General features: G+C 46.3%; 1 protein-coding gene across 1 annotated transcript in view; it reads left to right on the top strand.

Annotated features, from left to right (window-relative positions):
* Positions 1–17,050, top strand: part of PLEKHG1 (pleckstrin homology and RhoGEF domain containing G1) — a 119,532-nt gene that overhangs the window by 68,430 nt on the left and 34,052 nt on the right. The window contains 4 exon segments of the mRNA XM_027769902.1: positions 8,810–8,856; positions 14,954–15,104; positions 16,456–16,587; positions 16,947–17,050. The exon segment at positions 16,947–17,050 is cut by the window's right edge and continues 16 nt beyond it. Of these exon segments, the coding sequence (XP_027625703.1) occupies positions 8,810–8,856; positions 14,954–15,104; positions 16,456–16,587; positions 16,947–17,050 (434 nt within the window).

The raw sequence follows: 17,050 nt of genomic DNA, 5'->3' as shown, positions 1-17,050 counted from the left end.
TGTATTGGATGAGGTTAACTGCTAATCTCTGTTTTCTGTTTGTGTGTTTGTTCTATTTTTGTTCCACCTTTTCAGTAGAAAGGTAAATATATACTGTTTCTGGGAAGAGGCAGATGCTAACTTAATAGTTATCCTAGAATATGCATAGTAACTGAATAATTTTAGTGTTTCATATGAAAAAGTTTACGCTTGGGAGAGGGAAGCCTGGAATAGAAGAATGTTAGAAAAATAAATACATATAAAACACTATGACATTGGGGAACAGCAGTTGGCATAATGGCTATGTTGCTGGATTCCCATGTAGTTGAACACCATTCGAGACCTGGACTTTGTGGCTTAAACTCACACCAGGCGCATGTGTGTGCATGCCCAAGATCCCAAGAGGAGAATGGAGGAGAAGGGATTGCAGCATGGCCATCCCCCTAGAGGGTGATTTCTTGCTTTCTGTCTCTCTGTCTTTCTCTGTCTTTCTGGCAAGTGCACACACCCTATAACAAAAACCTCTTAAAAAATATGAAATCAGTTATTAAAATCCATTAAAACTGATTGGCCCCATAGCACAGCAGTTAAGTTCTATGTGTAGGGAGCTGGAGCCCACATGGCTGTGGTTTCAAGCCTGACCTGGTGGCTTGAAAAATATGATGGGCATGGGACCAGCAGTTAGTGTCATGGCTATGTCGCTGGACTCCCATGTAGTCAACTGCGGTTCGAGTCCTGGCCCCAGTGACTGAAACTCACGCTGGGCTCGTGTGCGTGCGTACCCAAGATCCCGAGAGGAGAATGGAGGAGAAAGGATTGCGGCATGACCATCCCCGCTGGGGGGTGATTTCTCGCTTTCTGTCTCTCTGTCTCCCTCTGTCTTTCTGGCGAGTGAACACACCCTATAATAAAAACCTCTCAAAAAAAAAAAAAATATATATATATATATGTGTGTGTGTGTATATATATATATATATATGCTGGGCATGTGTGGGCATTCCCAAGATCAAACAAGTTAGAGAAATAGAGGAAAAAGGATTGTGGCATGACCAGTGCCCATAGGGGATTGCTTTCTCTCCCCGCCCCCCCCTCTCTCATATGAGTACTCATGCCCTCTGGCAAGAAAAACAATCAATTAGACTAGTCTCTATATTTCAGAGGACAAATAGAAACAGAATTTATTTCTTACATCTTAAACAAGCACCTTCATTTTCCTTCATTTTTCTGGGACCAACCAAGAATCAGCACCTCATTTAGGGCCCAGGAGCCCAGTGTGAACCGGGCAATGTCACCCAAGCCTGGTCTGGCCCAGGGATTGTTCCACAGTCATTTCTGAAAGCTGTGAATCTATCCAGATGGCTTTGGTTCCAAACATAACACCCGGGAGTTTATCGATGTTCCTTAAAGACAGCGGATAGGCTATTTACAAAACTGTCCTGTGTGGGAGGAGGTCATCAACAAGTTCTTGGAAAATGCCTGTTGTGAAAAAACTGTGCATGAATTTCCAAAAGAATTGTGTGCCAAAATGAACTCATACTTTAATCCATTTCTTCACGAACTTTTCAAAGTCTCCGTGTATGTGTGTGTGTGTGTTCACATGTTACAGGTTTATATACACAGGCCCACACACACAATTCTTTCCTCGAGTTTCCTGTGTTTCGAAGTCTCCGTGTATGTGTGTGTGTGTGTGTTCACATGTAACAGGTTTATATACACAGGCCCACACACACACAATTCTTTCCTCGAGTTTCCTGTGTCGTAATTTATTCCCCGAAGAGGAAAGAATTTGAAAAGACAAGGGAAATGAAAGAAGGAGAAGTGAGTAAAAAGATATGTGGGGCATATCAAAGAAAATTTGTTAAAAATAACCACCGTGCATAAACAACATGGAAACTTTCGGAAGCGTTTGGGCCTTTACTGGTAACCGTAATCACGAGTTGATTAAAGACGTTCCAGCGTATGTTTAGCTCTGGCTTAATTATTCACATAAAAGTTTGTTTATGTGCCATGCTGCCAACTCCCTCCTCTTATTTTTCCTTGTAATATTGCCAAATTGAATTAGAAGACCGACTCCAGCCCTCACACCTTCACATGGAGCCAAGGAAGGGGGGCAACGCTCAGCTTTGGCCCAACCCGCTATTCACTCAGCACCCTAAAATTTAGAAGATGTGACGTTTTCTGCAGCAACCAGCTGCTCAGCTCTGGAAGGAATGGAAAATCGCTTTAATTGGGAGGCCATTAGTGAAAGAGGGAAAGCTGACGGTTGACTTCTGCTTTTATCTGGATCACTGGAGCCGACACAGAGGTTCATCTTTGACCTTGCTTGCCTGTGGTATGCGGAGGTTAAAGAAGTGCTTGTGGATGAAAAGAGAATACGGCTGCTTCTTACCTAGTGCTTGTAGACAGAGGAAGGAGCTAGCAGGTCTCTTGAAGGACAGAATTTACAGTCCCCACGGGCAGGCCACATGTGCTCCCAAAGAACATTCGTCTGCTCAGGACTGTGCAAACACTGGATAGTCTTGGCTTCCGCCCTCACCTGCATCCACCCCCATGCTGTCAGCAGGGCTGACCCCGCACAACATTTAGGAGAGAAAAGATTGTCTGCCGAGCCCCAGCCTCCACTCAGCCGCCACCTTCTCCTCTCTGCACAGCCCCCCTGTCCCACTGGGGCCCTTCTCCTTTTAGATCTCAGGCAAATGAGCATGTGCGTGCATTCACACACATGCGTCCACACGCGTACACACACACACATGTATATTCATCACACTTCAGAACACCCTGCCCACTTATTGAAGTTATCCTCGAAAGCGCAAATAGTCCATAGTCATGTCGTTCGAGTGGATTCGAATCCTCTCGCCTTACCCATATGCTGTGTACATAGTAAGCATTTCTCATGGTGTCCACTGAAGATGTCTCAGAAGTCGGAGTGTGAAGAAGGGAAGAAACCCTACAACCATACAGATTCCTTTCTGGTTACTCAGTAATGCTTTAAGGGCCCAATGCACTCAACTGGCAGCCCTGACTATCTTACATGTTGGCTCTTTGCAATATCTCACTTCTGTAGCATCTCTGATTTCAGCTAGACAGGGTTTAATAACTAGAAGGAAATATGGACTTTGGAATAATTTGTATGTGTTCATATAATATATCCTCTATACGCTACTTAAAAGGGTTTGGATGGTATGTCAAATAACTAAGACATTTAAGGATTAACCAGGGGCTGATGATTTTCAGATAAATCCATATATACAAGGTCCACAGAGCTTCATAAATCTAAGATCAGACCTTCATCAGAAACCACATGAAGCATACATTGCTGATTTAAAATAAAGCTCTGGGGACCAGCAGTTGGCATAATGGCTATGTCATTGGACTCCCATGTAGTCAACTGTGGTTCAAGTTCTGGACCTGGTGGCTTAAACTCACCAGGCGCATGTGAGTGCATGTCCAGGATCCCGAGAGGAGAATGGAGGAGAAGGGATTGTGGCGTGGCCATCTCCCCTGGGGGGTGATTTCTTGCTTTCTGTCTCTTTCTGTCTTTTCTGGAGAGTATATGTGCACTATAGCAAAAACCTCTCCAAAATAAATGAATGAATGAACGAATAAATAAATAAAAATAAAGCTCTGTCATTTAAGATAGGCACAGAACCATTATGTCACAGAATGTGTGAAAAATTCACTGTGTGAAGGTGTCGAGGCTTTAATCTGGCAGTTTGAGCCTATGATGCAATCCAAGCACATTTTCATTGAGGCCGTCGTTATTGTGATTTGGCATGGCAGACGATCCAAAGGTCCCACAGGGTAGGGAGAGCCGCTCTGAGATGATTTATTCCCAGGCCGAGTAAAGCAGGAGGCAGGAAGGAAGGAGCAAGAAGCCCTGAAAGAGAGAGTGGGAGACCCCAGGGACAAGCTGCAGTCTAACCTGAATGTACTCAAGGCTGCAGGCAGGTCATCCTGCCTTCCTCATCTACGGAGACTGAGCTGGCCTCAGCAGCCCACGGGTGAACCCAGTGCCTGCAGTAGCCCGGTGGCAGCTATGGCAGTCAAGGTGTTTGGACAGCCATTACCACTCAGAATTGCAGCCCCAGGGCCAGTGGACTTCTCCCTTTTCAGAAGGGCCAGACATCAAGATATTTATGTTTTCTTCCTTTGAAAAGTTGGCAATGATTGGGTTGTCAGAAAAGTCATGAGACACTTTTGCATAGAAAAATATGTCATAACTTTTCCGACAACCCAGTAATTCAGATTGTTGTAAAGCATCATGCTTGAGAATTGGGTATGATGCTTGCGTGTTGCTGAGGCCATGGGGACACCACCAGTGCTCTCACTATTGTGAGAAAACAGAATGGCACAGATCCCATGAGGAGGGGCTTGGCTACATCTAGCACCTGAATGTACCCTTCACCACATTCCTACTTCCTGAAATCTATTCCCGAGATACTCTGATGAAAACCCAGTATGTATGACACTATTCTTTGCAGTAATAGTCGTTACTGCAAAAGACTAGAAACAGTCCAGGTGTCCCGAAACAAGAAGCCGCTGGATAATGGACAAAGCAGTGAAAGCAAAGAAGGATATCTGTGTATTCTAGTAGGAGGGTAGGAAGCAGGTGGGAGCCACTTAAAGGGTGCATAGCGCCATAGTTCCCTGAATGTGTTCCCTGAACCTACAGCTGTAGCAACACTTGGGAGCCTGTTAGAAATGCAAAATCTGAGGAGTAGCAGGTAGTGTGGAGGTTGAGGCACTGGACTCTGACATAGCTGACCTTAGTTCGAGTCCCAGACCTGGTGGATTGAAATTCACACTGGGTGCATGTACATGCATGCCCAAAATCCCAGGAAGAGAATCGAGGAGAAGGAATTGTGGTGTGGGCATCCCCCCAAGGGGGTGACTTCTCACTTCTCACTTTCCCTCTCACTGTCTCTCTTTCTGTCTCTAGCCAGTGCACACACCCTTTGGCCAAGGAAAAAAAAAAACCTGGGGCGGGGCGGGGGGGAGGAAATTAAATTCTGGGCCAGGCCTCTAGCGACAGTTGACATGGCTGGATCCTACATGGCCAACCGCAAGTCCTGGAAACCCACAGTTTGGGAAACTTGCCAGGTGCATGTGTGTACGTGCCTGCAAAGGAGGGAGAAATGTTGGAGAAGGGACTGCAGTATGACCATCCCCCATGGGAGGTGCTTTCTCTCCTCCTCTCTCTCTGTCTCTCCAACAAGTGCATGCACCCTCGGGAAAATTTTTTAAAAAAAGGCAGACAGACATGCAAATTTCTAAGTTCCATCCCAGACCTAGTAAACCAGACACTGGGGGAGAGGGGTAGCAATTTGTGTTCTAATAAGCCCTCTAGGTAATTCTGATGCACACTCATGTTTGAGAATTACTGATATAATTTGTTTACCTAGGAAAGACAGCATAGGCCTATATTTAAATGTGTGTTTAAAAAAGGAAAAAAAGAATTAACCTGAAAGATTAAAAATTACTGGAGTCAGCAGGCGGTGTGGGAGTCCAGTACCTTCTGGGTTTATATCCCAGGCCTGGTGGCTTGCTTTCTCACTTTCCCTCTCTCTCTGTCTCTATAGTGAACACACATGCCCTATAGCAAATTAAGATAGTAATAAATAAAATAAATAATTCTATTAAAAAAAGATTAAAGATTGCCTACTGATAGGGGATGGGAGAGAAGAGGCTAGAATCAGGAAGCATAGCAGTTAGGCTTCTTTGAATATCTATTTCTGTGTAGAGTTGACTTTGGAACCATGTAAATGTTTTACATAATTGTAAAGCAAAACTAAGTCGTTAAAAAGACAGTTTAGGCCCAGTTGCAACGATGCACGCTGCGCAGAGGTTGTGCTCAGCAGGCAGGGGCCATGTGGGAGGCCCAGTTCAATTCCCAGTCTCCAGTCCAAGCTCTAGGCTGGAACCAGGAGCGTGTGCCTGTAGTCCCAGCAATTCGGAAGGCTGAGACAGGAGGTTACAAGCTCAAGGATAGCCTGGGCATCATAGTAAGACCCTGCAGTAGAGGAGCTGGGCCTGGTCTTATGTGTCTGTAGTCCTAGTTGGGAGGCTGAGGCTGGAAGCTCTTGACATAGTGAGACATTCTTTAAAACAAAACGAATTTCCCAAAATTAAAAGCAAAATGAAATTAATTGTATATCCGGTTGGTGGCACAACCACACAGGGGATCAGGAGTTCCAATTGATTTGAAAATAGCGCTCTGAGTGAGATATAGCAGATCTCCAACTGCTTCAGCAATGCTGCTACTGAGGGTGACCCTCTGCTGTTCCAAAGTTATCAAGCATGTAGGGGATGAAGCAATGAGGTCTTTAGGTTAGTGTCATGGAGACTTGGCATTGTTAGGAGACAGAACATACAGATAGATGTAAGGATGCTTGTCTAGGGCCACCTGGTGGTGTGGAGGTTCAGATGGCTGGATCACACATGGTCAAGTGAACGGTTCGAGTCCCAGACCTGGCAGCTTGAAAAACACACCAGGCACATGTGCGTTCATGCCCAAAATCCAGAGAAGAGAAAGGATTGCAGTGTGGCCCTCCCCTGTAGGGTGATTTCTTACTTTCCCTCTCTCCTTATCTCTCTCTCTGTGTTTCTCTTCAGCAAGCACACACACCCTATAGCAAACTAAGAAAAAAAGACTGTCTAATTAAAAATGTCCTGAAACAGAATTATAAGTAGTCTTCTATTCTTTGAAAAACACCATATTCTGAACTCTGCCCGTGAAAAGGCCTGGAAATAGTGATGAGCTTGGTCACAGCATTCCGGATTCTCAGACTCTGTCTCCAACTAGTTTCTGTAAAGAACAGAGTGTGGGGCAGGAAATACACCATGGTCTGGAAATCTTGTCAGACTGGAAGACAAAGAAACTACCAAAGACATAGGGCAGGTCCCCTGTGACAATGGAGAGGCTGGAGCCTGCTGGCCAGCAGATGGGCTAATTTGCATTTCAGTAAAGATAATTAACTGAAAACCATTGAAATTCATTATGCATGTTTATATTCATGAATTTACAATGATATTAAACCAAACTGGTCAGTTTGCAGGATGCTAGTGAACTGATGTATTACTTGGGAAATTAAAGGAAAAAAATCAAGCACTTATCCCGCCTTTCCCATGCAGATCACAGACTGTAGGGTAACTGGTAGTTAATACAAGGAAGGTCCTTTTTCAGAGATTCTGGCTAATAAAAAAGGAATAATTAGCTAGGAAATAGTACCGTTTCACAGCCTGTGTATTGTCCTTGAGTATTTTAGAACTCTGTACAGTTCAGATAACTGGTACTGATATCAATGATCCTCCACCTGCAAATAAATTCCATAAAGGAGGACTGCTTTCTTTTCCTACCGCACAGAGAAAGCCAGTTTGGGATCTATTGGTAAATTCCTCTCAGCACCCACATTGACCTGTTTAGGTGTGATGCTTTTATTTCTCCTGTGATCCCATCTTCTTGCTTTCTTCATTAATTAAATGGGTTAAATAAAATCTTTGATGGTGTTCATATTAAATGTACGCAGAAGGCATGATTCGATCTCTTAAAAATTATCTTTCAATGAGTAGAATATTAACTTCCTCTTTCCTGATATCTAATAATATAGACTAAGCATTGAAAGACTAAGATAGCCATGAAAGTAAGAAGATTTGAAGGAACCAGATTATGATCCCAGCCAGTGTTCAGAACCCTCAGCTACTAGCCCAGCATTGGCCATCCTGGAGGCCTGGCTGCCATAGTAGACGCATACAGATGGGTAGTAGACTTGGATCCCGTGCTTAGAAAATTTTGTTTCTGGGCTGGCCCTGTAGCACAGAGGAGAAGTCCTTCGCAGAGGAAGCCAGATCTCTATGGCTGACTGGGGTTCGAAGCTCAGCCCTGGTACTAGCACACGGGGCATGCCCCCTTGTGTCCATGATCCTGATGGAGGGAGGACTTAGGAAGAGGATGACAGGGTGATGGGCCCCACTGGGGAGTGCTCTCGCTCTCTCTCTCTCTCTCTCTCTCTCTTTCTCTTTCTCTTTCTCTCTCTCTCTCTCTCTCTCTCTCTCTCTCTCTCTCTTTGAAACATGTGCTCTATCATGAATAAAGGGGGGCATGCTAATAACTTTCAGTTTAGTAGGAGAGAGGAAGATTTAGTAGTTAAACAAACATGCTGGGCCAATGAGCAATGAGAATGGCCCTACCCTGAAGCTCAGTGTGGGAGACGGAGAGAGAACAGAAACATCACAGCCATTTGGTAAATGCTGCAAGAGAGATAAGGATTGGATTGAGGAGCTCCAGAGTAGGAGCTGCTGGCTCATCAGGAGAGCTCTAGGAAGGCTCCTGGGAAGGAATGACGCCTGAACGCTGTGCAGGGGTTTGCAGAGTGGCTCGTCGGTGAGGAAGGCGAGAGCGGACAGAGAAGACAGCTGCATGTGCGAGGACTCAGACGTGCACAGCAGCTTCCCCATGTCCTGAACAGACTTCAAGCAAGTTCTTACCATGAGATGTTTAATTATCTGCTTAACATGTATTCTTGTCCCACTTGGCATCTCCATTGGAGGGCGGTGAGCAGCCTGGGACAGAAACTTTGTTCCCATCCTCTTCCTGTGTGTCGTCAGATTCACTGTAACATGCCAGATGCACAAGAAAGGTTTAGTGGCCTCAAATGAGTTTAAGTCGATGGGTTATAGGTAGAAAATAAGGCAGACAGATACGCAGAGTTGATTGCCATGGACTTGGGAGACAGGACAATGTGATTAGAAAGAACAGTTTAAAGGCCTCAATGCGGTTGCTTTTTATTGTTATATAATGAGTGTTGATAAAAGTCTCTCTTGTTTCCTGCAGAGTGAAGAGTTCCACATTTATACCCAGTATTGCACTAACTATCCAAGGTACGGACCGGGAGCGGGCAGAGGCCTCTAGTTCACTTCCTGCCGGTGCAAGTCAGCGGGCCCGATGTGTGTGATTGTGGGGAATGACTTACTGGGCTGTGCTGAGTAGTCTGGGGAAAGCACAAAATGCAATGAGAACAGATTACAGACATTATCCATCCCTCTGGGCTTTGCAGCTCCCAGCAGAGCCAGTGCAGGGAAAAAGTGTAAAAGAGTTTTGAGGGGGCCGGCAGGTAGTGTGATGGTTAAGGTGCTGAACTCCCACATAGCTGACTGCGGTTCAAATCCAGACCTGGTGGCTCGCTTTCTCACTTTCCTCTTTTCTCACTCGCTCTTTCTCTCTGTCCTTTTGGTCAAATTAAAAAATAAATAATAATAGCAATTCAAATTAAATAAGGGAATAATAATAACAAAAAAAAAATTTTTTTTTGAGAGGTCAAAACAGACGCCAGTAAGTTGTATAATAGTTAAGACACTGGACTCCCATGTGGCCTAGCACAGTTCAAGTCCCCTACCTATTGGCCTGAAAATCATGCTGGGCATGTGTGTGTGCAGGCCCAAAATTCCAGGAAAAGAGGGGAGGAAAAGGGATGTGGCATGGCCATCCCCCTGGGGAGATGATGTCTCCCTTTCCCTCTCCCTGTCTCTCTCTAGTGAGTACACTTGCCCTATGGCAAAAAAACAAAACAAACAAGAAAGAAAGAAAGAATGAAAGAGACCAAAATGATTGCTAGGTGTCTTCAAAGGAAAGCCGAGTGAGCCCGTCGCGTCAGGCTGTGAGCCACGCCTGCCAGCCCTTTCCTCTGTGCCATGTGTTTAAGAGTCTGGGAAGCACTGCTAGGCTAGTGCGGTTGTGTAACCTAGCTGGGGAGGACATATGTTCTGTTTCACTATATCCGGTCTATGAACTAGGTAGGTTTTATGGAGTTCAGAGGAGGGACAGATCCTGATAGGCCTAGGTGAGAAAAGGGGATTCTTTATCTCACCTGGTCATTGCTTCAGGTTTGCTTATGCTATGAGTGATGGCAAAACTTCTTCCTGAGGACAAGAAAACATTCAAACTCTGAAACATCAGCAAAGGTTGGTAGTTAAGGAACACCCTGGACAATATGTTGACTATTCTAGTAAGTTAGTCAGGCCCAGGGCAATGGGCCAAAACTGTAGGGTTTTTTTTTTTCCTCCCCAAGACATTTATCAGGCACTTACTGATTTCTAAGCACGGTGTTAAATGCTGTAATGCAAGTGGTTGAATTTAACTGTCACAGCCATCCAGAGATAGGGAGAGATTCAGAAAAGCTAGCCCCTGGCCTCAGTGCCTAGCACCTGGCAGGTTGAACAAGTGCTAGTTCATCACCCCTGCCCCATCCCTGTTGTAGAGTGAGGCTGTGAGAGGTCAGTTGATTCTACCACAGTCATGGCTGACGAAGGGCCTAGCTAGGACTTGGACAGAGGTTTCTCCAACCTCAGACCTCATGCGATGACATCCTTGTATCGCTTCTGAAGCTTTCTTCTTTTTTTCTAAAGAATTATTTTATTTAACTTCATTTATTTATTTTAATTTGACCAGAGAGGGACAGAGGGAGAGCAAGAGTGAGAGCAAGAGAGAGAGAGAAAGAAAGAGAGAGAGAGAGAGAAGCAAGCTGCCAGGTCCGGGAGTCGAACTGCGGTCTGCCATGTGGGAGTCCAGCACTCTTAACCTCCACACCACCTGCCAGCCCCTTGTTTCTGAAGCTTTCTAATCATCACACCCAACCCCCACCAGGTCTTTTTATTCCTTCTTATCCACATGATGAGTAGACCTTGAGTTGTCTTAGGGACCAGCCAGGAAGAGGGGAGTTAGCGAGGTTTTGTACTATGTACCAGGTGGTCAGAAAAGTCATGACTGACGATTTGTCTATGCAAAAATGCATTGTGACTTTTCTGCCCACCCAGTAGATAGCCTTTGTAGAGACAAATTCCTCAGGAGACGGAGGTGGAGGGAGCTATCTAGCAGAGAAGCCAGCAGGCTGCACCCCGAGTGCCGTTGGGGGTAGAACTAATACTCCCAGTTCCCCTCCGTTCAGGATAGTCCCAGAAAGCCAGCTGGGATTAAAAGGGCTGTGAAGCCAGAGATTCAAAAATACAATGACAAGGGAGCCAGCAGTTAGCTTAATGGCTATCTCTCTGGACTCCCATGTAGTCAACCGCGGTTCGCATTCCAGACCCGGTGGCTTAAAACTCAAGCCGGGCGTGTGTGCGTGCGTGCCCAAGATCCCGAGAGGAGAATGGAGGAGAAGGGATTGCGGTATGACCATCCCCCCGGGGGGGTGATTTCTTGCTTTCTGTCTCTCTGTCTCTCTGTCTCTCTCTGTCTGTCTGGCAAGCGCACACGCCCGATAGCAAAAATCTCTCCAAAAAAAATAAAAAACAACGATGACAAAATACTTTCCCTTGAGGGTTTTATTCTCCTCTAAATAGTGGTCAGGATATTGTGCCATGGTCATTTATGTGGTTGGTGGCCAGCCATGCTTTATTTTTTTCTGGACCCTCCCCTCCCCTATCTCCATACAAAAAGAACAGCAGACAGCCCACATGCATATCCGAGCATTCATCACATACTCTTATCTCCAGAGCCACCCCTGGGTTACCCTTGCTCTTCCGCCATTTTCTCTCTCCCACTGTTGCTTCCCCCTCAGTGCTGAAGGTGGCAGGAGGTCGTGGGGTACTCCCGCTAAATCTCGTGGTCCTTAAGTGAGAAACCAGCTTGCACCCTACCCTACCTCTGAGAAATCACAGAACCAGGCAGCTCCTGCACAAAACTTCCCGAGGGCAGTAAAAAACATTCAGACCCTGAAAAAGCGACAGCTCCTACCCTGATTATCAGAATCTGAAACAATGGAGAGGCTTGTTTGGGGAATTCTGGGCAAGTTTCATTATAAGCCCGTCTTTGGAAGAAATAACATTCTAATGCTATTCTGACTCCCTGAAAAAAAAAAAAAAAGAGTACAAAATCAGGGCTGCCTTTTTGTATGCTAAGCTACTTCAGAACAAAATGATTGGTTCAAGACCATCTATGAGAGCCTGTTGAAGCCAGCACATGGTGTGGTGGTTCAGGCACTAGACTCCCACATGGCTGACCACGGTTCAAGTCCTAGATCTGGTGGCTTGCTTTCTCACTTCCTCTTTCTCTCTCTCTCTCTGGTGAGTGCATGTCCCCTATAGCAAATTAAAATAATAGTAAGAAGAATACATGAAATTAAATAAATCTTTTTAAGAGAGAGAGAGAAAGCCATTCAGGTGCGTTCCTGTGTACGTGGGTATAACAGGAAATAGGAACCCCTCATGCCTTGCCTTTAGGCAGTTGATATTCTTCTGAGGGTCAGAATCCAACAAAATGCAGTACTGGAAAATACAAGTTAGAAAAGAGCAAATAGAACCGGCAGGTGGTGTGGAGATTAAGGCACTGGATCCCACATGGCTGCATGGTTCAAGTCCTGGACCTGTCCGCTTGAAGGTCACATCGGGTACCCATGCAGGCGTGCCCAAGATCCTAAGAAGAGAATGGAGAAGGAACCGTGGCATGGCCATCTCCCAAGGGGGCGATTTCTCTCTTTCTCTTTCTCTCTCTCTCTCTTTGTCTCTCTCCTGCAAGAGCTCACACTCTATAGCAAACTAAAAACTAAAAATTTAAAAGAGTAAAGAAATAAACGTGAATGAGTGTAGGACAAACTCAGTAACACGTAGTAGATGCTAAGGACGTGAGGTCAGGGGTACTGTGTCAGTGAGGATAGCCAAGGGCAATTTCCTGGAGAAAGTGGGTTTTGAAAATTTGCTTGATTTCTTTCTTTTTTTATGTAGAGTCTGACTTTCACATGAAACGTGTCAGCAGAGAGATGCTCCAAAGGTGTTCTCAGAAAAGAAAGCGTGTCCGGGTCTTGCCCCGTTGTGCGGTTTTCATACTCGTAGAGAAATATTTTCTCTCGTCCTGTCTCCAGCCTGTTTATTTCTTGAGGCCCACGGTTTCCTCTCTCCAGTGTGAAAAGCCAGGAGAGACAGGTGTTTCAGCCCATCAGACAATTTTCCTTCCCCCTTTGGATCCAGGCTGCTGATACGAAATGTCGCCACACACCTTGACAGGTGTCCCCTTTCTTCATACCAGTCACGCCCCAGCGATTTCACTGTGAGGAGGCGCAGGGCCCTTCCACGCCCCCCAACCCCAGGGAGGGGCAGGAACCGGCAGGTCCTTGTCCTCAGCTGCCTGCACAGAGACTTCTGGGAACCTGGAGTTCAGTGTGTTCCCAGCATGGCTGGTTCTCACCCTTGAGCAAGAGCTCAATTTTCAGTGTCCACAGGGCTGCCGGGAAGCCACCTGTGACTAAGGAACCTCAAAGGCGGTCCCAGGTTACTTGTAGAGAGTTTCAAGAAAGGACTTCAGTTTGAGCAGGTTTTTCTCAAAGCAGATGGGCACAAAATGGGTTCTGATGGCCCAATTATGAGACTTCCCTTTAACTGCTTGTGAAGGAATCTTGGTGTGTCGTTTGGCTCTGAGTTTCTTCATTAACCCTGACAACACATTACTGAATCAGGGAGGGAAGGACTGGAATTATTTCTACATGTGCCATTTTAATGTATGTGTGCGACTGCACAAACCTTTAACTTTTTTTCCCCTTTTTTTTTTTTAAAGAATTATTTTAATTTTATTTATTACTACTACTTTCTAATTTGACCAGAGGAGGGTGGTGGGGGGGGAGGAGAGGGGTGAGAAAGCAAGCTGCCAGGTCTGGGACTTGAACTGCAATTTTTCATGTGGGAGTCCAGTGCTCCACCCACGATGCTACCTGCTGGCCCCTTTAGCTTGCTTTATGTACCAGATATGAGCATTGCTTCCAGCATCCCTTACGATGTTTGGGGATGTCCTCCCTGCCTTTGTACAAGCTGGACTGGAAAAGGAATTTTAATCAGTATCTCTCTGTGTGTGTGTATGTCTCTCTCTCTCTGTTTTGCACACTACTCCCCCATCTCTTGCTTGTGGAAGAAATAAATGAATTAACTTGAGAGAGGGAGAAGGAGAGGTAGCCCCAGCAGGGTCTTGATGCTAGGCCCCGAGTTATGGTCCCATGCATGCTCCCTGCATTCAGGGAGGTCTCCAGACATGAACTTGGATCCTTCCCATGTGGTAAGGCTAGTGGAGTGTTGCATTACCGTTGCACCACTGTCCATCCCCGAACTCACTTTTCCAAAACCCTGCAGTAAGGCATACTCCGTAAGGCATGAATCTAGCCTTCTCAGAAGCTATATTTAGAATCAGGAGAACCTCTTAGAGGTGGAAAGGACATCCGTGCAAAGATGCTCAAAGGGGCGTTAACCATGGGAGGTGGTCTCCAAGGGCAGTTTGTGCATTACAGAGGTAACCAGCAAAGGGGGTGCAGATGCCCTGGCAGAGGGCTAGATTGACAGGCAGGAAGGAGTCCCTGGGGCCCCGATGGTGGCATAGCAGTAAAACACAGTGTTCTCCAAGGCCGACCCCCATGGGAAGGTTCCAGGTTGGAGTCTGGAAACCTCCCTGAGATGTACATGAGAGCTGGATGAAGCTGGGTGTGGATCGGGGCATCAAGACCATGTTAAGGTTTTCTCTCTCTCTCTCTCTCTCTCTCTCTCTCTCTCTTTCACTCATGTAACAAAATTCAAGGAGAAAAAGGAGGTGCCCCTTATTACTTTAGTACAAAGGTGCTAATCCGAGGAAGCTGAAGGCAGACATGCAATGTGACCGGGCACAGGGACCCAGAAGGGATGCACTGGGGGCTAAGATCCAACTCAGACCCTGTTATCGCCTGCCATGTGCCCCAGCGCAGCGCCACATCTAGAGGAAAGGAACTCGCTGTCTAGATGCCGGGAGCCTGTGGAGCTACTTCCACGGGGTACAGCGCCTCTTTCATACTCACCCCCCAGAGGGGCACCGCTTTTCTGGCTTGCCCAAAGACATGCTAGTCTGGCTCTAGCTCTGGCTACGCTGTAGCTCAGTAGACTCATGTGAGGGTGTTCACACCTGGGCTGGCATGGTATCGAGCACCCGTGTCGTGCATCCCCGTTCATGTCGCCATCCTCACTCGTCTTGCAGGTCAGTGGCTGTGCTGACAGAGTGCATGAGGAACAAGATGTTGGCCAAGTTCTTCCGGGAACGCCAAGAGACCCTGAGACACTCGCTGCCTCTCGGGTCCTATCTGTTGAAACCGGTTCAGCGGATTCTCAAGTATCACCTCCTCTTGCATGTAAGTTTCTGCCCCACTGGCACTCTTTCTGGGGAATGGGGAGTGTGTGTGTGTGTGTGTGTGTGTGTGTGTGTGTGTGTGTGTATTAAGTTTGGGGGAAAATACCAGAAAAAGCTGTGAACATATGGAAACGTTTTCCACATTCATACTTTACAACTGACTAATCTGCTTTGAGGAATTAAGAGATATTTATATTCTAGGCCTGCAGCCCCATCGACAACTGCCAAGTCAAAAGATTCATTTTAGCTCTGATTCCGATAGAGCTTAGGGGTGCCTCGCACCGTGCAGTGACAGTCTTAGGCAGGGATTTAGCCTCTAAATGAAAAGCAGATTTTTTTAACCTGGTTTTATTTCCGTGATTCCTGCTTTCAGTAGGCAGTTGGGAGAGAAAGCTGTTTGTCATAGGTTTCATGTAAACGCAAACAGAAGGGGCTGAGAAGGGCAAGGACGGTGGTGGACGATCTCTGAGCTGGGCTTAGCATCCCTGTAGACTATCGCCTCTGCAGGGGCCAGCCTGTGGCCTGAGGGTACACGAACTGGATATCACATGGCCAACTGGACAGTTTGAGTCCTGGGTCTAGTGGCTCAAAAGACATGCCAGGCATGTGGGTGTGCATGCCCAAATTCCTAAAAGGACGGAGAAATGGAGAAGGGACTGCAGTGTGACCATCCCCCACGGGGGGGGGGTGCTTTCTGTTTCCCTTTCTCTGGAAAAATGTTAAAAGCAAAAATAAAATAGTAGAGGCGGTGTCCCTGTCCCTCCTCCCTGGGATGGTGGCACTGCGGTGCTAAGGTAGGTACTAATGCAACTAGAAGGTCATGTTCTAGAACCACGTGATTCTCGGTCTAGTGACTGACTGTCTTTACTGGACTTCTGGGCCATAAAGCCTTGACTACCTGGACTTGCACTTACTACAAAGGTATCTTTTTGAGAAAAATGGCGACTGTGTTTTTGAGATTATTAAATATTAAGTCTTGTAAGAATGAGAACTATGTCGCATTGGTCACCAGGAAGCTCAGAACTCTGCAGCTATAAAATGAAGTCTCATATCTATGATAATAGCTATAATAGATCTGTGCGACTTCGTGGCCTGTGTGCATGCCCTATTTTATCCCCTCATTCTGGAATTCTAATCTACCTTTTTTTTATAGCCTTGTCTTTATTTCTATCTTATTGCTTTGTTGCTAATATTTCTGGTAAGTAATTACAGAATCCTAAGAAACAATGATAGTTTGTGAATAAATAAGCAAAAATAAAATCAAAGGAACTAATCAAAGAAATAACTATTTGTTTCATTGGCTATATAAGATAAAATGAAAAAGAATTCACTTCTTTTTATTGTTTTTTAAGGAAATAGAAAATCACCTTGACAAGGATACAGAAGGCTATGATGTGGTGCTGGATGCTATCGACACGATGCAGCGAGTAGCCTGGCACATCAACGACATGAAGCGGAAACACGAGCACGCCGTCCGGTTACAGGTGAGCCGCAGTGCCAGGGCCTGGCAGTGCCGCCGGGGCACCACGTTACTGTTTTCCACGTCAACCACTAAGGCTGCTCGAATATCGTTCATCACGGTCTTCATCTCGTCGGCCTGGGTAAAGGTCGGACACCGATGATCCCGGTCATCGTTTAGTGTGGCTGTGTAAGAGAAGGTACCTTGTGACTTTTAAGCCCAGAGCTTGCTCGTAGACCCTTGGATGACCCAAGTTAAAATCTGAGTCCCCCAAGGCCTCCCGTGTCCCTCAGTCACCATCTCTGAGGCTCCACACATAAGCCACTGCGTCCTTGGCGCCTGCCTTCCCTTCCCATTTAATCCCACGGGATGTCCCTTCCCCAGGAGATCCAGAGCTTGCTCACCAACTGGAAGGGGCCCGACCTGACCAGCTACGGGGAGCTCGTGCTCGAGGGCACCTTCCGCATCCAGCGGGCCAAGAACGAGCG

Source organism: Tupaia chinensis, unplaced genomic scaffold (assembly GCF_000334495.1).
Source record: "Tupaia chinensis unplaced genomic scaffold, TupChi_1.0 Scaffold000014_1, whole genome shotgun sequence".
Classification (NCBI taxonomy): Eukaryota; Metazoa; Chordata; class Mammalia; order Scandentia; family Tupaiidae; genus Tupaia; species Tupaia belangeri.
Note: the sequence above shows the minus strand (reverse complement) of the source record. Positions and strands in the feature narration are given on the sequence as shown.